Genomic DNA, 21,351 nt, shown 5'->3' with positions numbered 1-21,351 from the left:
TGGCTGGCCTAAAAAAAGGGCGGGGGGGGCGAGTAGCCTCCTGATCCGGCTGATAACATGGAATGCGAGGGGCCTGAATGGGCCGGTCAAGAGGGCCCGGGTGTTCGCGCACTTAAAGGGACTGAAGGCAGACGTGGTTATGCCCCAGGAGACACATCAGAAGGTGGCAGATCAGGTTCGGCTGAGAAAGGGATGGGTAGGGCAGGTCTTTCACTCGGGGCAGGATGCGAAGAATAGAGGGGTTGCGATACTGGTGGAGAAGCGGGTGTCGTTTGAGGCGCTGAATATTGTGGTGGATAATGGAGGTCGATACGTGATGGTGAGTGGTAGGTTGCAGGGGGTGCGGGTGGTATAGGTGAACGTATATGCCCCGAATTGGGATGATGCCGGATTTATGAAATGTATGCTGGGTCGGAACCCGGATCTGGAGGCAGGGAGCTTGCTAATGGGGGAGGGGGATCTTCAACACGGTGCTGGGCCCAGCACAGGACCGTTCCAGGTCCAGGGCGGGTAAGAGACCGACTGCGGCCAAGGTGCTCAGGGGGTTTATGGACCAGATGGGGGGAGTGGATCCGTGGTTTGCCAGGCCGGTGGCCAGAGTTTTCTTTTTTCTCCCACGTCCATAAAGCCTATTCCCGGATAGATTTCTTTATAATAAGTAGGGCGCTAATCCCGAAAGTGGAGGGAACGTAATATTCGGCTATAGCCATCTCGGATCACGCCCCGCATTGGGTGGAGCTAGAGTTGGGTGAGGAGAGGGACCAGCGCCCGTTGTGGCACCTCGATGTGGGACTGTTGGCAGATGAGGTGGTGTGCGGGCGGATCCGGGGGTGTATTCAAAGATACATGGAGGCCAACGACAATGGGGAGGTGCAGGTGGGGGTAGTCTGGGAGGCTCTGAAGGCGGTGGTTAGGGGAGAGCTCATTTCCATTAGGGCCCATAGGGAGAGGGAGAGATTGGTGGGGGACAGGAGCTATGCAGAGGCCCCCGAGGAGGGGCTGCTTAGGGAGCGACGAAACCTCCAAATGGGATTTGATCTATTGACCACGGGAAAAGCAGAGGTGCAGTGGAGGAAAATGCAGGGGGCGGTATACGAGTATGGGGTGACGGTGAGCCGGATGCTGGCACATCAGCTTCGTAAGAGGGAGGCAGCGAGGGAGATTGGTGGAATTAGAGATAGAGGGGGGAATACGGTGCGGAGTGCGGTGAGAATAAACAAGGTATTTAGGGACTTCTATGGGGACCTGTATAGGTCTGAGCCCCCAGAGGGGAGGGAGGGGATGCAGCGATTCTTGGACCAACTGAGGTTCCCGAGGGTGGAGGAGGAGCAGGTGGCTGGTTTGGGGGCGCCGATTGGGCTGGAGGAGCTGCTTAAAGGATTGGGGAGCATGCAGGCGGGGAAGGCCCCGGGACCGGACAGGTTCCCGGTTGAATTTTACAGAAAGTATGCGGACCTGCTGGGCCCATTGCTGGTGAGAACTTTTAATGAGACGAGGGAGGAGGGGACCCTGCCCCCGACAATGTCCCAGGCGCTGATGTTGTTGATTTTGAAGCAGGATAAGGATCCATTGCAATGTGGATCGTATAGGCCGATTTCGCTCCTCAATGTAGACACTAAGTTGTTGGCGAAGGTGCTGGCTACGAGGATTGAGGACTGTGTCCCGCGGGTGATCCATGAGGAGCAGACGGGGTTTGTGAAGGACAGGCAGTTAAACACGAATGTGTGGAGCCTCTTAAATGTGATCATGATGCCCTCGGTGGAGGGGGAAGTGGAGGTAGTGGCGACTATGGACGCGGAGAAGGCCTTTGATCGGGTGGAGTGGGAGTATCTCTGTGAAGTGCTTGGGAGGTTTGGGTTCGGGGAAGGGTTCATAAGATGGGTCAGGCTGTTATATAGGGCCCCAGTGGCGAGTTTGGCTACGAACCGGCGGAGGTCGGAGTACTTTAGGTTGTACCGTGGGACGAGGCAGGGGTGTCCCTTATTCCCCTTGTTGTTTGCACTGGCAATTGAGCCGCTGGCCATGGCACTGAGGGAGTCTAGGAACTGGAGGGGATTGGTCCGGGGGGGGTGGAACACCGGGTGTCGTTATATCCTGATGACCTGTTATATGTTGCAGACCCAGTGGAGGGGATGGCGGAGGTTATGCGGATCCTTAGGGAGTTTGGGGACTTCTCGGGCTAGAAGCTCAACGTGGGGAAGAGTGAGCTCTTTGTGGTGCATGCGGGAGACCAGGGAAGGGGGATAGACGAGCTACCGCTGAAGAGGGCGGAGAGGAGCTTCCGATACCTGGAGATCCAGGTAGCTAGGAGCTGGGGGGCCCTGCACAAGCTCAAATTGACACGGTTGGTGGAGCAGATGGAGGACTTCAAGAGATGGGATATTCTGCCACTCTCCCTGGCGGGTAGGGTGCAGGCGGTCAAGATGACGGTCCTCTCGAGGTTTCTGTTTGTGTTCCAGTGCCTGCCCATCCTAATCCCCAAGGCTTTTTTAAAACGGATAAACAGGAGTATTATGGGATTCGTATGGGCGAATAAGACCCTGAGGGAATGTTTTTGGAGCGTAGCAGGGACGGGGGGGGGGGGGGGGGAAGAGAGCTGGCACTGCCAAATCTATATGGCTATTATTGGGCAGCTAATGTGGCGATGATCCGTAAGTGGGTAATAGAGGGAGAGGGTGCGGTGTGGAAGAGGTTAGAGGTGGCGTCTTGTGTGGGTTTGAGTCTGGGGGCGCTGGTGACGGCACCGTTGCCACGTCCGCCGACAAGGTACGCCACGAGTCCGGTGGTGGCGGCGACTCTGAAGATCTGGGGGCAGTGGAAGCGACATACGGGCAATGTGGGGGCCCTTTTCTGGTCCTCTATACGAGAGAACCACAGGTTCGTTCCGGGTAGGATGGATGGGGGGTTTCTGAGCTGGCATCGGGCTGGGATTAAAAGAATGGGGGACCTATTCATCGATGGGACGTTTGCGAGCCTACGGGCGCTAGAGGAGAAATTTGGGTTACCTCCCGGGAATGCTTTTCGGTACATGCAAGTGAGGGTGTTTGTGAGACGGCATGTGAGGGAATTTCCGCTGCTCCCAGCATGAAGGATTCAGGACAGGGTGATTTTGGGTGTATGGGTTGGAGAAGGCAAGGTCTCTGCGATCTATCAGGAACTGCAGGAGGCGGAGGAGGCCTTGGTGGAGGAGTTAAAGGGTAAGTGGGAGGAGGAGCTGGGGAGAGCTGGATGACGATCTGTGGGCTGATGCACTGAGTAGGGTTAATTCTTCCTCCTCTTGTGCCAGGCTCAGCCTAATACAGTTCAAAGTTGTCCATAGGGTGCATATGACAGGGGCGAGGATAAGTAGGTTTTTTGGGGTGGAGGACAGGTGTGTGAGGTGCTCGGGGAGCCCAGCAAATCACGCCCACATGTTCTGGACATGCCCGGCGCTGGAGGGGTTCTGGAGGGGCTTTGCGAGGACTATGTCTAAAGTGGTGAACACCCAAGTCAAGCCGAGCTGGGGGATAGCATTATTTGGGGTATCGGATGAGCCGGGAGTGCAGGAGCCGAAAGAGGCCGGTGTGCTGGCCTTTGTGTCCCTGGTAGCCCGGCGGAGGATCTTACTAATGTGGAGGGATGTGAAGCCCCCAAGCGTGGAAGCTTGGATTAACGATATGGCAGGGTTCATCAAGCTGAAAAGGATAAAGTTTGCCTTGCGAGGGTCTGTGCAGGGGTTCTCCAGGCGGTGGCAACCGTTCCTGGACTTTCTCGCGGAACATTAGGTGGAGGTCAACAGCAGCAATCCAGGGCGGAGGGGGGCGGGTGGAGGGAAGCGTTTGGTTTTCCTGTTTTGTTTAGGTTAGAGTGGGTGTTTTTCCTTACTGGTGTGTTTATTTGTTAAATGGGGATTATTGTATTTTGTTGGAAATCTCACGTATAATTTTTGCTGGTTTTGTGCTTTATTTTTTTTTCTGGTTGGAGTGTTTTGTTGAAAATCGTTGAAAAAGCTTCCGGGTGCGGCGATGACCAGCTGAGTCGCACGTTTCGGCAGCTCCCGGTGAAACGGACTTTTGGGCTCTTGATAGGAGCCCCAACGGCAATTTTGACGGCTAAAAACACTGTGCGGTAAACCAGAAGGGAATCCCCCCTGGATACGGATGAAAAAAGGAGAAAGTGGCCGGATTGCAGTGGATCCTTTAGAACAGCGGCAAGGAAGGCAAGCAAAAACCAAGATGGCGTCGGAAGGTGGCAGTTTAACATGGGGCCCTGAACAACAAGAGTTCTTGAAATGCTGTGTGGAAGAGCTCAAAAAGGAAATGAAGAAAGAGCTGTTGGCCCCGATACTACAGGCGATCGAAGGGCTAAAGGAGGAACAAAAGACCCAGGAGCGGGAGCTTCGGGTCGTGAAGGCAAAGGCAGCCGAGAATGAGGACGACATACAGGGCCTGGTGGTGAAGACGGAGATGCAGGAGGCACATCAACCTGAGGATTCTTGGTCTTCCTGAAGGTGTGGAGGGAGCGGACGTCGGGGCATATGTGAGCACGATGCTGCACTCGTTAATGGGAGCGGAGGCCCCGGCGGGTCCGTTGGAGGTGGAGGGAGCATACCGAGTTATGGCGCGAGGACCGAGAGCAGGAGAAATTCCCAGAGCCATAGTGGTGAGATTCCTCCGTTTTAAGGACAGAGAAATGGTCCTTAGATGGGCAAAGAAAACCCGGAGCAGTAAATGGGAGAACGTGGTGATCCGTGTTTATCAAGTGCGGAGGTGGCGAGAAGGAGGGCGAGCTTTAATCGGGCCAAGGCGGTGCTTCATAAAAAGATAAAATTTGGAATGCTGCAACCGGCAAAACTGTGGGTCACATATCGAGGGAGGCACCACTACTTTGAGACGGCGGATGAAGCGTGGACTTTTATTGTGGAAGAAAAACTGGAATGAGCGGGTTATTAAAAAGAACGTTTGAACAAAGTGGTGGGGCGAATGTGGGGGGCGAAGAGGCGGGTTAAAAAGGGGGGAAAAGAGGGGTTTTATGTACTAATCCTGCGATGTGGTAACTTTTCTCTTTTCCACAGGTGGTGATGGGGGGAGGAGGGGAGGTGGAGGAGATGGGGCGTTGGCCATTGGGGGCGGGGCCAAGGGAGAAGCGCGGGCTTGGTTCCCGCGCTATGATAATCATGGCGGGAATAGAGAAGCAGGAAGGAGGGGGCGTCGCACGGTGCGAGCCGAGGTCACGGGGGGAAGCCGAGGTTGGCCAGAGTTTGCTGACTTCTGGGAGCAACATGGGGGGAGTAATTACGCTAGCGGGGGATCTAGCGGGGGGGGTGGGAGGGGGGAATTACTGGGTTGCTGCTGCTGGGGAGAGGGGGGAGCTGGTATGGGAGGGGATGGGCGGGGGTGCACCGCCTGGGGGAGATACAGCTGCGTGGGAACCGGGTGAGGAGCTGGAAAAAGGGGATGGCTAATCGACAAGGGGGGGGGGTAGGAAGCCCCCCAACCCGGCTGATCACGTGGAACGTGAGAGGGCTGAACGGGCCGATAAAGAGGGCACGGGTACTCGCACACCTTAAGAAACTTAAGGCAGATGTGGTTATGTTACAGGAAACGCACCTGAAAATGATAGACCAGGTTAGGCTACGCAAAGGATGGGTGGGGCAGGTGTTCCATTCGGGGCTAGATGCGAAAAATAGGGGGGTGGCTATATTAGTGGGGAAGCGGGTAATGTTCGAGGCAAAGACTATAGTGGCGGATAACGGGGGCAGATACGTGATGGTGAGTGGCAAACTACAGGGGGAGACGGTGGTTTTGGTAAACGTATATGCCCCGAACTGGGATGATGCCAATTTTATGAGGCGGATGCTAGGACGCATTCCGGACCTAGAGATGGGAAAGCTGATAATGAGGGGAGATTTTAATACGGTGTTGGAACCAGGGCTGAATCGGTCGAAGTCCAGGACTGGAAGGAGGCCGGCAGCAGCCAAGGTACTTAAAGATTTTATGGAGCAGATGGGAGGTGTAGACCCATGGAGATTTAGCAGACCTAGGAGTAAGGAGTTCTCGTTTTTCGCCTATGTCCATAAAGTCTACTCGCGAATAGACTTTTGTGTGCTGGGAAGGGCGTTGATCCCGAAGGTGAGGGGAACGGAGTATACGGCTATAGCCATTTCGGATCACGCTCCACACTGGGTAGACTTGGAGATAGGGGAGGAAACAGGAGGGCGCCCACCCTGGAGAATGGACATGGGACTCATGGCAGATGAGGGTGTGTGTCTAAGGGTGAGGGGGTGCATTGAAAAGTACTTGGAACTCAATGATAATGGGGAGGTCCAGGTGGGAGTGGTCTGGGAGGCGCTGAAGGCGGTGGTTAGAGGGGAGCTGATATCAATAAGGGCACATAAAGGGAAGCAGGAGAGTAAGGAACGGGAGCGGTTGCTGCAAGAACTTTTGAGGGTGGACAGACAATATGCGGAAGCACCGGAGGAGGGACTGTACAGGGAAAGGCAAAGGCTACATGTAGAATTTGACTTGCTGACTACGGGCACTGCAGAGACACAATGGAGGAAGGCACAGGGTGTACAGTACGAATATGGGGAGAAGGCGAGCAGGTTGCTGGCACACCAATTGAGGAAAAGGGGAGCAGCGAGGGAAATAGGGGGAGTGAGGGATGAGGAAGGAGAGATGGAGCGGGGAGCGGAGAGAGTGAATGGAGTGTTCAAGACATTTTATAAAAAATTATATGAAGCTCAACCCCCGGATGGGAGGGAGAGAATGATGGGCTTTTTGGATCGGCTGGAATTTCCCAAGGTGGAAGAAAAGGAAAGGGTGGGACTGGGAGCACAGATCGAGGTAGAAGAAGTGGTGAAAGGAATTAGGAGCATGCAGGCGGGAAAGGCCCCGGGACCGGATGGATTCCCAGTCGAATTCTATAGAAAATATGTGGACTTGCTCGCCCCGGTATTGACGAGGACCTTTAATGAGGCAAAGGAAAGGGGACAACTGCCCCCGACTATGTCTGAAGCAACGATATCGCTTCTCTTAAAGAAGGAAAAGGACCCGCTACAATGCGGGTCCGATAGACCTATTTCCCTCCTAAATGTAGATGCCAAGATCCTGGCCAAGGTAATGGCAATGAGAATAGAGGAATGTGTCCCGGGGGTGGTCCACGAGGACCAAACTGGGTTTGTGAAGGGGAGACAGCTGAACACGAATATACGGAGGCTGTGAGGGGTAATGATGATGCCCCCACCAGAGGAGGAAACGGAGATAGTAGTGGCGATGGATGCCGAGAAAGCATTTGATAGAGTGGAGTGGGATTATTTGTGGGAGGTGTTGAGGAGATTTGGTTTTGCAGAGGGGTATGTTAGATGGGTGCAGCTGTTGTATAGGGCCCCGATGGTGAGCGTGGTCACGAATGGACGGGGATCTGCATATTTTCGGCTCCATAGAGGGACAAGGCAAGGATGCCCTCTGTCCCCATTATTGTTTGCACTGGCGATTGAGCCCCTGGCGATAGCGTTGAGGGGTTCCAAGAAGTGGAGGGGAGTACTTAGAGGAGGAGAAGAACACCGGGTATCTTTGTATGCGGACGATTTGTTACTATATGTGGCAGACCCGGCGGAGGGGATGCCAGAGATAATGCGGACACTTCGGGAGTTTGGAGAATTCTCAGGATATAAACTGAACATGGGGAAAAGTGAGTTGTTTGTGGTGCATCCAGGGGAGCAGAGCAGAGAAATAGAGGACTTTCTGCTGAGGAAGGTAACAAGGGACTTTCGTTACTTGGGGATCCAGATAGCCAAGAATTGGGGTACATTGCATAGGTTAAATTTAACGCGATTGGTGGAACAAATAGAGGAGGACTTCAAGAGATGGGATATGGTATCCCTGTCACTGGCGGGGAGGGTGCAGGCGGTTAAGATGGTGGTCCTCCCGAGATTCCTCTTTGTGTTTCAGTGCCTCCCGGTGGTGATCACGAAGGCTTTTTTTAAAAGGATTGAAAAGAGCATCATGGGTTTTGTGTGGGCCGGGAAGACCCCGAGAGTGAGGAAGGGATTCTTACAGCGTAGCAGGGATAGGGGGGGGGCTGGCACTACCGAGCCTAAGTGAGTATTATTGGGCCGCTAATATTTCAATGGTGAGTAAGTGGATGGGAGAGGAGGAGGGAGCGGCGTGGAAGAGATTAGGGAGGGCGTCCTGTAGGGGGACTAGCCTACAGGCTATGGTGACAGCCCCATTGCCGTTCTCACCGAGGAACTACACCACAAGCCCGGTGGTGGTGGCTACACTGAAGATTTGGGGACAGTGGAGATGGCATAGGGGAAAGACTGGAGCCTTGGGGGGGGTCCCCGATAAGAAACAACCATAGGTTTGCCCCGGGGGGAATGGATTGGGGATATGGAATGTGGCAAAGAGCAGGAATAACACAACTGAAAGATCTGTTTGTGGATGGGAAGTTCGCGAGTCTGGGAGCGCTGACCGAGAAATATAGGTTGCCCCAAGGGAATGCATTCAGGTATATGCAACTGAGGGCTTTTGCGAGGCAACAGGTGAGGGAATTCCCGCAGCTCCCGACACAAGAGGTGCAGGACAGAGTGATCTCAAAGACATGGGTGGGGGATGGTAAGGTGTCAGATATATATATATATATATATATATAGGGAAAAGAGGGACGAAGGGGAGACTATGGTAGGTGAACTAAAAGGGAAATGGGAAGAAGAGCTGGGGGAGGAGATCGAGGAGGGGCTGTGGGCAGATGCCCTAAGCAGGGTAAACTCGTCGTCCTCGTGTGCCAGGCTAAGCCTGATTCAGTTTGAGGTATTACATAGGGCGCATATGACTGGAGCACGGCTCAGTAAATTCTTTGGGGTGGAGGATAGGTGTGCGAGGTGCTCGAGAAGCCCAGCGAATCATACCCATGTGTTTTGGTCATGCCCGGCACTACAGGGGTTTTGGATGGGGGTGACAAAGGTGCTTTCAAAAGTAGTGGGGGTCCGGGTCGAACCAAGCTGGGGGTTGGCTATATTTGGGGTTGCACAAGAGCCGGGAGTGCAGGAGGTGAGAGAGGCCGATGTTTTGGCCTTTGCGTCCCTAGTAGCCCGGCGCAGGATATTGCTAATGTGGAAAGAAGCCAAGCCCCCGAGGGTGGAGACCTGGATAAATGACATGGCAGGGTTTATAAAGCTAGAGCGGATTAAGTTCGTTCTAAGGGGGTCGGCTCAAGGGTTCACCAGGCGGTGGCAACCGTTCGTCGAATACCTTGCAGAAAGATAGACGGAATGGAAAAAATAAGGCAGCAGCAGCAGCCCAGGATCGGGGGGGGGGGGGGGGGGGGGGGGGAGGAGGAGGAGGAACCAGAAGGACTCTCAGGGTTGTTAATATATACTGTATAATATGTATAGGTCGTTGCTACAGATAATTATATATTGGACTGTTAAATTATATTTTTGGAGAGTGTTACTTGTGATAAGGCAGTTGCCAATTAGGGTTAGTTTTCATTTTTGTTATTTATTATTTATTCATTTACTGTTTATAAAATAGGTCATTGTTATTTGTGTTGTTATAATATTGTGTCAAGGATGCACAATGTACTGTGTTGGTAGAAAAAAAGAAAATCGTTGAAAATTTGAATAAATATATTTAAAAAAACAAAACATTGCTTTGAACAATAAGATGACAAAAAAGATGATGAGTGATGAGGCAAAAGCATCTTAAGCTACTCAGTGTAAAACACTCTTAAGGGATGGTGTCCTAGTCAAGTGATATCAACTGTTAAATGGTGGGGAAAGAATAAACCAAATAAAGACTACTTTTAAATTCAACCCGGAGTCGAAGAACCTGAGGACATTATTTAATAGGATATCTGTAGGTTGCAGGAAATTATCAATGGACTGATCAGGTGGGCAGAAAACTGGCAAATGGCTTCAATCCGGAGAAGTGTGAGGTGATGCATTTAGGGAGGTCAAACAAGGTAAAGGATTCCACAATAAATGGGAGAATACTTGGGTATAGAGGAAGTGAGGAACATTGGAGTGAATGTCCACAGATCTCTGAAGATAGCTGGACAGGTCGATAAAGTGATTAAGAAGGCATGTGGGTGCTTTCTTTTATTAGCGAGATATAGAATATAAGAGCAGGGAAATTATGCTAAAAATATATAAAACATTAGTTAGGCCACAACTTGAGTAGTGTGTAGTTCTGGTCACCTCACTACAGAAAGGCTGTAATTGCGCTAGAGAATGTACAGAGGAAATTAACAAAGATGTTGCCAGCATTGGAAAACTGCAACAATCAGGAAACATTGGTTCGGCTGGGGTTTTTCCTCCTTGAAACAGGAAATTGTTTGAGGTTGCGCGCTTGTTTGAAGGTCCAAAGTGCCACAGCAAAAAACCACACTGGCCTCCTCTGAAGACAAACACGGGACACAACCGACAGAGCACCCTTCGTCGTCCAGTACTTCCCCGGAGCGGAGAAACTACGATATCTTCTTCGCAGCCTTCAACACGTCATTGATGAAGATGAACATCTTGCCAAGGTCATCCCCACACCCCCACTACTTGCCTTCAAACAACCGCGCAACCTCAAACAAACCTTGGGCAGGGTGCTCTTTCCAAGAGCCGGTGCAGACTCGATGGGCCGAATGGCCTCCTTCTGCACTGTAAATTTTATGAAACCATTGTTTGCAGCAAACTACCCAGCCTTCAGAACAGAGACCACGACACCACACAACCCTGCCATGGCAATCTCTGCAAGACGTGCCAGATCATCAACATGGGTACCACCATTACACGCAAGAACACCACCCGCCAAGTACGCGGTACATATTCGTCCGACTTGGCCAACGTTGTCTATCTCAATACTGCAGGAAGCATGGTACATTGGTGAGACCATGCAGACGCTGCGACAACGGATGAACGGACATCGTGCGACAATCGGCAGGCAGGAATGTTCCCTTCCAGTTGGGGAGCACTTCAGCTGTCAAGGGCATTCAGCCTCTGATCTCCGGGTAAGCGGTCTCCAAGGCGGCCTTCAGGACGCCCGACAACGCAAAATCGCCAAGCAGAAACTTATAGCCAAGTTCCGCACACATGAGTACGGCCTCAACCGGGACCTTGGATTCATGTCACATTACATTCATCCCCCACCATCTGGCCTGGGCTTGCAAAATCCTACCAACTGTCCTGGCTTGAGCCAATTCACACCTCTTTAACCTGGGGTTACCCATCTCTGGATCTGTAAAGACTTAATTACCTGCAAATGCTCGCATTCAAAGCACTGTCTTGCATTTTGACTTTATCTATATATATATATATATATATGTTTCTGGAACATACCTCTTCATTCACCTGAGGAAGGAGCAGTGCTCCGAAAGCTGGTGTTTGATACAAACCTGTTGGACTTTAACCTGGTGTTGTAAGACTTCTTAATGAAGGAATTAGACAGTTTAGTTTATTTCTTCAAAATGTTTATTAATCGTTAAACTATTACAAACTGCATTAAAAAAATTATAACACCGTCATTGTATCAAACATTTCTGATTCTAATTTTTATTAATTTATACACCACCTGTGATGTTGGCTAAGTATCTAAGCTTTGGATATTGATGGAGAAAAGGCAGATCAGTTCCTCTGTTGGTAAATGACGACCTAGCCACTCTAAGAGATTCTCGGGCTTGGTTCCTGGTACTTGAAGCGCTCAATAATGTCAGGCAGAGGAGAAATTGGGATTTAGAAGTGATCTTGGGGGGCAAAGTACCTTACTTGAGCCCCTGGCCCGGATGGCTATTTTACAGATGTGTGGATCATGTGAGATTCTGGCTTGTTATTCCTTCCTATGAGTGATTTAATCACCGTCAAGGGACTGGAGTGCTTTTGCCAATTGGGTAACAGTGGCCCAAGCAACAGAAGAGTCTTCTGGGGATGGGCAATGGGATGGGAAGAATACTGCCAATAAAGGAACCACGAAGGCTCAGCTGGCATTGTTCAATCTCTATGTACAAAGTGGTTCCCAATTAGTCTCTTCCATGTGGTTACACACCTGCAATTCCCCCACACAGAAGGCAACTAAAACCAATCGCAACAGCAAAGCAATGGGTTGGCAGGAGGTCAAGTATTTCTGCATTTGGAAAGGCAACTTCCTCTTCCAAGAAAGATCCCTGTGATCATGTGTCAAACTCAAGACAGCGGCATTGGAGCAGGTCACTGTCACTAGCTGCTGAGACATCACAAGATGTAAGATAGCTCACAAATGGGACAATCAGTTCCTGCAATGGTTTGCTGGGTCCTGTAGTGTGTACCTTGAATTGGAGAACCTAGGCTGCAGGGGTAGAGGGGAGGAAGTGTGCAGGCATGATGCTCTGGCCACCATGAGAACATGACCAGCTTGATGGACCAGCTGGAGTTTATCTGTCTGTCGTTTTCGTATGTTGCCCCCGCTGTGTTGAGTTAACTGGCTGCTTCCTCAGAAATCTCAGCTCCTGAGCACTGGCAAAGATGGAGTGGGGGAAGAATGAAAAACAGATAAGGCTCCCATTTCCTTGGTCATCCAGTGGAAGTATGGAACTGCATACCTTGCCTCAAAAGGGCTATGGCACCCCTTTGATTGATTAGCATGACGGCCCAATTATTGGTTTGCATGTGAAGAATGGCCAGGGCTGAAGTTGTTTTGATGTCAGTGCAATTTTACCCCAGCCACATCCTTCCAGGAGAGAAGACAAGAGGGATATGTAAGCATTGCTATACTTGTAGCAAAACCTTTAACGATCACTTCATAAAACGATGGCTTGGCTACAAATAAGAAAGAGAAAATCCTCCATGACAGGAAAAAAACAGAATCAAGTGCCTGAATCCAATCACACACAAGTATACATACACGGAGTTGGGTTATACTGGTTTAGAAGCAGGAGCAGTGGAGACAGAAGCTCCATTGAGGAGCCCTCAGCCAGCCTAACCCCTGCATACTCAGAATAAAGATTTCCAAGCATTTCTGCATGGGTAAACCAGAATACAAACTCTATTCAGCAATCTTGGCTGTGTTTGCAAAAGCTTACGATTGCTCAAATCTCTCTCTCTCCACCCCACCCCCATCAATTTCCTTATGAGGAAAAGCAGAATAGTGATCAGAAAGTCAAGCCTAACCTTACCGACAAACCAAGTGCGCTCCCTTTTTTGTTGTTTTTCATAAATTTAGAGTACCCAATTATTTTTTTTTCCAATTAAGGGGAAATTTAGCGTGGCCAATCCACCTACCCTGCACACCTTTGAGTTGTGGAGGTGAAACCCACGCAGACATAGGGAGAATGTGCAAACTCCACAAGGACAGTGGTCCAGGGCCGGGATTCGAACCCGGGCCCTCAGCGCCGTAGTCCCAGTGCTAACCACTGCGTCACCGTGCTGCCCTACGCTCCCTTTTTTAAAAAAAAACTACACTTAGCTGTCTCCAAATTCTGGAGAGGAACATTTTAGAGCCATAGCAACAACATTTATTTTTGTCCAAATGGAAACTCAATTAAAGATCTGTGTTTTGTGTGACTGGAGGTCAAACCGAGAGCCAGTTTGCTGAAAGGGGTTCTGTCTCTAGTGTTGATGTTTCTAAAGCAAGTGTAACCCAACTCACCATGCATGTGGTGCCAGGTCGATTCAGTTCAAAGAAAACAGACCGTAAAGACTGACCAGGTACAAACTAAAATTTCTCTCTCTTCTACACCCTTCCTGCCTCTTTGAAACTTTGCAGGAGTGGGTCATCGGCCTTCAAGGCAAAGGTTAAGGTTCGTTTCTGGTAATACTCTGGGTCAGTTTGCAGGTTCTCTATGACGCTGGAAAGTAGATGCGCACGTTCCACCATGGACCCTGGAGCATCATAGCTAAGAGCAGTGAAGTGAATGTGAAGGTGGTAGTAGGAGGGTTGATAATGAAAGTAAATCCTCAATTGGCTTTGTGGAGTATTATAACGCTTGGAGATGGCCACCTGCAGGATCAAAAATCAGAGTTTTAGAACAATGGCCTTAAAGTGCACCTTTGTAAGCAAGACTAGATTATAGAATCTTGTAGCATAGTGCAAAGTTATACTGTCACTTCAGAAGACTAATGCGCAGAACAGTGCACAATACAAGGTACAGGGATCCTTCCATATTCCACAAGGTTTTAGGCCCTCATCTATGCTTTGACAATGCTGTATGATGTCATAGGCTCATACAATCACAGAAACAGGTCCTTCGGCCCACCACGTTCTATGCCGACCATCAAATACCAGTCTCTACTAATCCCATTTATCAGCACTTGGTCCATAGCCTCATAGGCGATTTAAGTGCTCGTCCAGGTGCTTCTTAAATATTGCGAGATTAGCTTCCTCTACCACTTTCTCAGGCAGCACGTTCCATATTTCCACCACCCTCTGGGTGAAAAAAATATTTCCTCAGGTCCCCTCTAAACCACTTCCTCCTCACCATAAGCCTGGTCTTAGGCCCTCTGGTCTTAGACACCTCTGCCATGGGGAAAAGATTCTTACAATCTACCCAATTTAAGTCTCCCATCATTTTATGTACCCCTATCAGGTGCCCCCCTCACCCTCCTCTGCTCCAGGGGAAACAAACCCAGCCTATCTAGACAAATAGTAATTTTCAGAGCTGCCCCTTTTCCAGTCAACAAGGTGATGCTTCTCCTCCACTCACTCCACATCTGCCTCTCTCCGATAGCCAAACAAAATCTGGAAACCCTCGAAGGGATAGACCCTCAGCATAAAACCATCCTAGTCTTCCGATGATTCCAACACTGACACTTTGCTCCCCCTCCTGTGGCAATTACACTGTGATTTCTTCAATGTCCATGATTCACAGGACAGAAAGACTTACAACATTCTTAATGTTCATTTCAAATCCTCCACATATTGTTGAGAATCAAATCGGTGCCTGGAAATTTTGGACCTCTCAGGTGATCTAATGATGCAGCAATTAGGGCAAATTGTTTTGGTGGTTTATTTTTAAAGCTGCCTCAAGGCGATCTGGTGCTGCCAAACACTCAAAAAGCTAAGTAATTTGGATGTACTTTATCTTTTTAAAAAATGGGAAAATTGGGTTTATTTGTTTTGTGTGACTGGAATGCAATTAGTCTTCTTGAGCCAGTTGAAGGGCTTTTTCTGCTAAAAGCAGATTTATCACAGCTGGCATAACAACATGGTCACCCAATCCCCAGGGGCTGCCAGCACATCTCTTTCTACAAATGCTATCATGTCAGCAATTAGCATTGTGTGCATTGATCAACTTGTCATTGTCAACTTCCATGTGTGTGGCACAGCAAGGTTCACGGACATGGCCCATTTACAAGGTTTGGCTACATGGCAGTAAGCAAATGGAAGAGAACGACAGATTTTGGCTGCTATTCCAAGGCCGGGCTGCACACGAGGCAAAGGGAAGATTGAATAAATTTGGGAAATTGAACATGATAAAGGGCTGTTGAAGGAGAGCGGCGCTGTGGGGTCAGTTCTGGATTGCTCTGACCAAGAGCTGTCATAGACGCAAAGTGCCTAATGACTACCAAAGTGCTGTAAAGTTGGGTGGTTTCATTCCATATTTGGATATTATATAGCCAGCTCCAGGTTAAATGCTGGCTATACATGCTAAATGCAGAAGTTGCAGATTGATCAGACCAACAATGACGTGCACTGAATCCCTACAGTGCACGCAGACACGGGGAGAACATACAAATTCCACAGTCACCCAAAGTCGGAATGAATCCGGGTCCCTGGCGCTGTGAGGCAGCAGTGCTAATCATCGTGCCACAGTGCTGCCCTAATATAGTATTACATTGCACCTGCAGCACATAAACAGGCCACTCAGCCCAACCAGTCCATGGTTGGTGGTCATGCCCCACTCAAGCCTCCCTTCTATCTTTTCTCATCTAAATTTACCATCGTAACTATTTACACACTTCTCCCTCAAGTGCTTCTCTTAAATGTATCTTCACTATTGGGGGCCGATTAGCTCAGTTGGCTATATGGCTGATTTGTGAGGCCAACAGCACAGGTTCAATTCCCGTACCGGCTGAGGTTATTCATGAAGGCATTTCCTGTTCTGCACTTTTCTTTGTTAAAACGAGCTTGGTCAAAGAGGAAGGGTTTAAGGAGCAAATTTTAAAAAGAGAATAAGGAAGAGGGGCAAAAAGATATAGGGAGGGCATTCTAAAACTCAGGGCCTGGACAAGCTGAAGCCACAGTCATCAATGGTGTAGTGGCTAAAACTGTGAATGCTCAATAGTCAGAATGTGTGGGCCGCTGAGACCGAGGGTGGTTGTAAGACGAGAGATGATTACAGAGACGGGGAGGGACAAAGCCAAGGCCAGGAAGCGATTTGAAATCAAGGATGAGAAATCTAAAATCAAAATGTTGCTTGCCCGAGAGCCAATGTAGAGAACAGAGGAGTTGAGCGAGTGGGATTTGGGTCAAATTGAAACAAGAGCAGCCGAGTTTTGAATAACCTCAAGTGTGCAGAGGGTAGTGTGTGAGAGGCTAGCCAGTAGTACATTGGAATAATCAAGTCTAGAAGTGACAAAGGCACGGATGAGGGTTTTAGCAATGGACCAGCGGAGGAAAGGTCCAAGATGGACAATGTTACAGAAGTGTAAATAACCAGCATGGACGTGTGGTCGGAGGTTCAGCTTAGAGTTAAATGCAAGACCACGGTTATGAACAGTCTGGTTCAGCACCAAACATTTAGTCACTTGCCTGTCCTTCTTGCAGTATGTTCTGCAACATCGTCAGGTGTTCTGCTGTTAAGTCCCGCAGTGACTTCACCCCTCTGCGATGACAAATAGCAATCAGGTACAAGTCATCCACCTGCAGAATACAAGGGAAACGGTGAATAACTGACATGTCATTTATTTATTTAAAATAAATTTAGTGTATCCAATTCTTTTTTTCCAATTAAGGGGCAATTTAGCGTGGCCAATCCACCTAATCCGCACATCTTTGGGCTGTGGGGGCGAAACCCACGCAAACACGGGGAGAATGTGCAAACTCCACACGGACAGTGACCCAGAGCCGGGATCGAACCTGGGACCTTGGTGCCGTGAGGCTGCAGGGCTAACCCACTACGCCACCGTGCTGCCCTCTGACATGTCATTTATGATAGAGAACTAGTTTAGCCATTCATCGCCAAATTTGTCTAGACCACATAAAGTACCACCAGACCCTGCTGTCCTCTGTCAAAACTCCTCACTGCCCCAGGATCATGCTGGGATATAATGAAAATCCTTGGTCCCTTTTATTATTACAAACTGACTCCTTCAATCCTTCTCGCTTCCCAAGTCTCTCTTTTTAAAAATAAATTTAGAGAACCCAATTATTTATTTTCCAATTAAGGGGCAATTTAGCGTGGCCAATCCACCTAACCTGCACATCTTTGGGTTGTGGGGGTTAAACCCACGCAGACTTGGGGAGAAGGTGCAAACTCCACACAGACAGTGACTCAGGGCCGGGATTCGAACACGGGTCCTCAGCGCCATAGTCCCAGTGCTAACTACTGCGCCACATGCCACCCTTCCCATGTCTCTCTTAACAGTAAATGCATGGAGCTCATGGAGTTTATTGTCACTGTGATCATGACTTCCCTTCTCCAGTCCCACTGGGTCAAACCTTCCTTAATGTTCCCCGTCCCTTGCCCTACATCTTTCTCTAGTTCCTTTCCCATCTTCCCAGATGCCATCTCCAAACTCATTTACCCATGACACCCACTTCCTCTGTCCTCAACCCGACTTCCACTAAACTGCTGATCGCCTAATACCTCTTTCTGGCCCCCATAATAGCCGATATTGTTAATGCTTCCCTCCTCTCAAGTATTATCTCGCCCTCTCCTTCAAATCGGTTATCACCTACTCAAAAAAACTTCTCTTGATCCCTCTTCTCTTGCAAAGTACAGCTCATACCAAACTTCCTTTTCTCCAAAATCTTTGAATGTCCCAAACCTGTCCCACAACTTCGAGCCCGAGCACAAAGCACAAATCACATTCTATACGCCTGTGACCATGGCAAACTATCCCTCCTCATTCTTGTGGATCTGTCTGCAACCTTTGTCATGGTTGACCACACCATCTGTCAATCCCTATCCTCCATCATCCGGCTGTATGGGACTGCCGGTGACTGGTTTCATTTTGGTCTGTCCAGCTCTAGCCAGAAAGTCACCTGTAAAGGTTTTTTTTCATGCTCCAGAAACCTTGGCCGGGATTCTCCGATATCGCTGCCAAGTGTTGACGCTGGCGTCAAAACCGGCGCGAGCGACACCGGTGTCAACGGGCCTCCAGTGCTGTGCGCTGTTCCGCCGCCGAAAGTCGGCCCTGCATGGCCGGCGCGGATCCACCATGCGCGCGCGGGCCCCCGTGCAACATGGCGAGCCCTACAGGGGGCCGGCACGGAGGAACAGAGATCCCACCCCCCCCAGAATGAGTGCACCCGCCGGTCGGTAGCCCACGATTGCGGGCCTGACCACCGTGGAGGCCCCCCGCTGAGTCGGATCCCCCCTCCACCCACACCTGGACGGCCCCCGCAGCCAGAACGCCGAGGTCCCGCCGGGTGGGACCATATGTGAACCACGCCGGCGGGACTCGGCGGGCACTCGGCCCGTCGAGCGTGGAGAATCGCCGCAGGTGCCGCTTACAATGGCCCCCGACGGGCGCCGGGGCAACAGCGCAGGCGCAATCGGTGCCGATTCTCCAGTGGCCAGAGAATCGGCAGACTGGCGTCAGAGCAGCATGGCGGGATTCTCGTGCCCCCCCCCCCACCCCCCGGCGATTCTCCGACCTGGTACGGGCTCGGAGAATCCCGGCCACTGTCTGTGGATTCCTCTGAGGATCTATCCTGGCTCCTCACCTATTTCTCATTTACAGTGACGCCCTTCAGAGACATAATCTGAAAACAGGCTAATCTTTTCCGGCTCTACAATTTGCCGAAACCCCTGCATTCCTACAATTCTGTTCTCCAGCATCCCTGATTCTACTCACTCCACCACAGGCAATAAAACCTTCAGCTGCCAAGGCTCTAGACTCTGGGATTCCTTTGCTAAATCTCTATGTCTCTCTCTTCTCCCTTAAGAGGTTCCACTTTGACCAAACGTTTTATCAAATTACCTAATGTCTAATGCTGTAGGCGTGCTGCCACATTTTGTTTGATGCTGTGCCTGAAACCAGAGGAAGATTCCTCTCAACTATATCACCACAGTGATCATGAGACTCTGTCAGAAACTGATACTGATGGCACAGGAGAGGTGGTCGGCACAAAGTGAACTCAAAATAAAGAAGGAGTTGGAGAGGAACAGAACAGTGAATATATTATAGGGATACCAACTGACTGTCTCTGTGGTTTTAACATTGCACAGTTCTATGGATCGGGCCACTACCCAATATAAAACCTGAGGGACCCTGGGAAAACGGGACAGAGTTTGGCGCCAGATTGGCAGACAAAGACAATTCAAGGTGAATTGCCGTGTTCTTTGACAAAGGACTGATTTTCCCTTGTGAAAATGGGTCACTCATCACAAGAACTGCAGTCGGTCAAGGAGAAGGCCCACCCCCAGCTGCTCAAGACAACCAGGGTGGATAATAAATATGTCCTTGCCAGCACACCCACATCCCAGAAAGAACAAAATGACACTTCATACATAATCCTACCTGCTTCTGATTCCACTTAAGGTCTGGAATCAGGAGAAAACCATCTTGTGGATCTGGATTTTCATAAATTATCCTCTCAACTTCTGCTTTCTTTTCCAGAATGTTGTACACCCACTGAAAGAAAATACATCAAGAAATATGGGTGAGTTCAGAAAATCTGCATGACTGCCCATGGGAATAACAGAAGCCATTGTATAGTAACAGCCTAGAAAAATCCCCAAATATTTTAAGAAAGGTTTGGATATTGTGTCAGGGGAGTGGAAGGCAGGGAACTGCAGGTTCTTTCTGAATGGATTACTCACATTTATTTCCTAATTCTAAATCAAGCAAATGGATGTTTATTTATTTGTCCTCACTGGAATACCTAATATCTAATGCTGTAGGCTTGCTGCCACATTTTGTTTGATGCCGTGCCTGAAACCAGAGGAAGATTTTATTGCCTGTGGTGGAGTGAGTAGAATCAGGGATGCTGGGGATTCAGCCCTTAGACAGAGCCCTCCACGCTTTCTCATTCAGTTTCAATGAGCAGGACCTATTGATGTTGAGGGGAGGGGGGCTGTGGCACTGCCACTGCACCTCCCCCCAAATATGATCAACAGGAGCCCAAGGGAATTAAGTTCCTAATTAAACAGCGGGAACCCCCCACAATGCGTCCCCCACCACACACCCCTCCGGGACATTTAATTTCTTCACTTCCCACAGTAGAGCAGTTGGCCAATCAGAGAGGCTGGCAGCTCTCCATTATTAGCAGCGTCAGTGGGAAAACTTGGGCCTTTGCCGAGATTCCCAGAGGAAGGTTAAGTGAAATGAATGAAATGAAAATCGCTTATTGTCACAAGTAGGCTTCAAATGAAGTTAGTGTGAAAAGCCCCTAGTCGCCACATTCTGGCGCCTGTTCGGGGAGGCTGTTACGGGACAGTGAGGTGGGGTCGCCAGGAGGGGGAATACCAAGGAGCGGGTTGGGGGGGGAGGGGGGTCAAGGAAAGTGCAAGATGGGTGACTCCAAGCAGGCCCTCTCTTTTTAATATTTTCCTCAATGAGGCACTGATGCCCAAGAATGAGGGACACCCCAATGCTGCAAGCAAACTCCACACGGTTTCCTTGTTGGTCTCCCTGCAAGGTGAGACCCTCACCTGCAGCGGGTAGAATACCAGCAGTGGCAGGATGAGACCCTCAAGTGGGCATTAGTTATGTGGTGGGGCAGCAGATCCCACCCTGGATCTCCTCCCAACTGATCACATGCTCCTCTCTCCAATCAGCCTCTGGGGGACATGAAATTGTACCCTATTTTTCCCATTCGACAACTCAAGAAAAACAAGAATCAGAGACCATTTATTAAGGAAAAAATACAGATCATAAACACTTGGAAATTAGTTGGGATACATGGCTTGATTTACTCCCCCCTGCAGCAATCCTGTGCAGGATTCTATGTTCGCACACTGTAGAGGATCAGGAGGATACCAATTTAAGGTGGTTGACAAAAAAAGAGGAAACTTTTTATTTTTTTTATACACACTTGTTGCTCTGTTTCGGTCCCAACAGCGTCGCCAATACTGTGGGTATTTCTATTTATCTTAGCGAACCACAAGCCTTCCCTTATATCGATCAAATGACCACACAACCAGTTAGTTAGTTCAAAAGATGGTTTATTTATGTACACAAGAGTTATCTCAACATGCAAACACAATATCTACTACGAGTTAAACTACACCTATCAGCTACAA

At 49.7% G+C, this 21,351-nt stretch overlaps 1 protein-coding gene across 1 annotated transcript in view; it reads right to left on the bottom strand.

Moving 5' to 3' along the window:
- Nucleotides 1-11,417: 11,417 nt before the first annotated feature.
- Nucleotides 11,418-21,351, bottom strand: part of dcps (decapping enzyme, scavenger) — a 118,700-nt gene continuing 108,766 nt past the window's right edge. Inside the window, exons 4-6 of the mRNA XM_072486801.1 lie at nt 19,628-19,741; nt 16,692-16,802; nt 11,418-13,940 (exon numbers count right to left, since the gene is read on the bottom strand). Of these exons, the coding sequence (XP_072342902.1) occupies nt 13,674-13,940; nt 16,692-16,802; nt 19,628-19,741 (492 nt within the window). The 3' untranslated portion in view covers nt 11,418-13,673. The remainder of the gene's footprint in view (nt 13,941-16,691; nt 16,803-19,627; nt 19,742-21,351) is intronic.

Source organism: Scyliorhinus torazame, chromosome 21, assembly GCF_047496885.1.
Source record: "Scyliorhinus torazame isolate Kashiwa2021f chromosome 21, sScyTor2.1, whole genome shotgun sequence".
NCBI classification, from domain to species: domain Eukaryota; kingdom Metazoa; phylum Chordata; class Chondrichthyes; order Carcharhiniformes; family Scyliorhinidae; genus Scyliorhinus; species Scyliorhinus torazame.
Note: the sequence above shows the minus strand (reverse complement) of the source record. Positions and strands in the feature narration are given on the sequence as shown.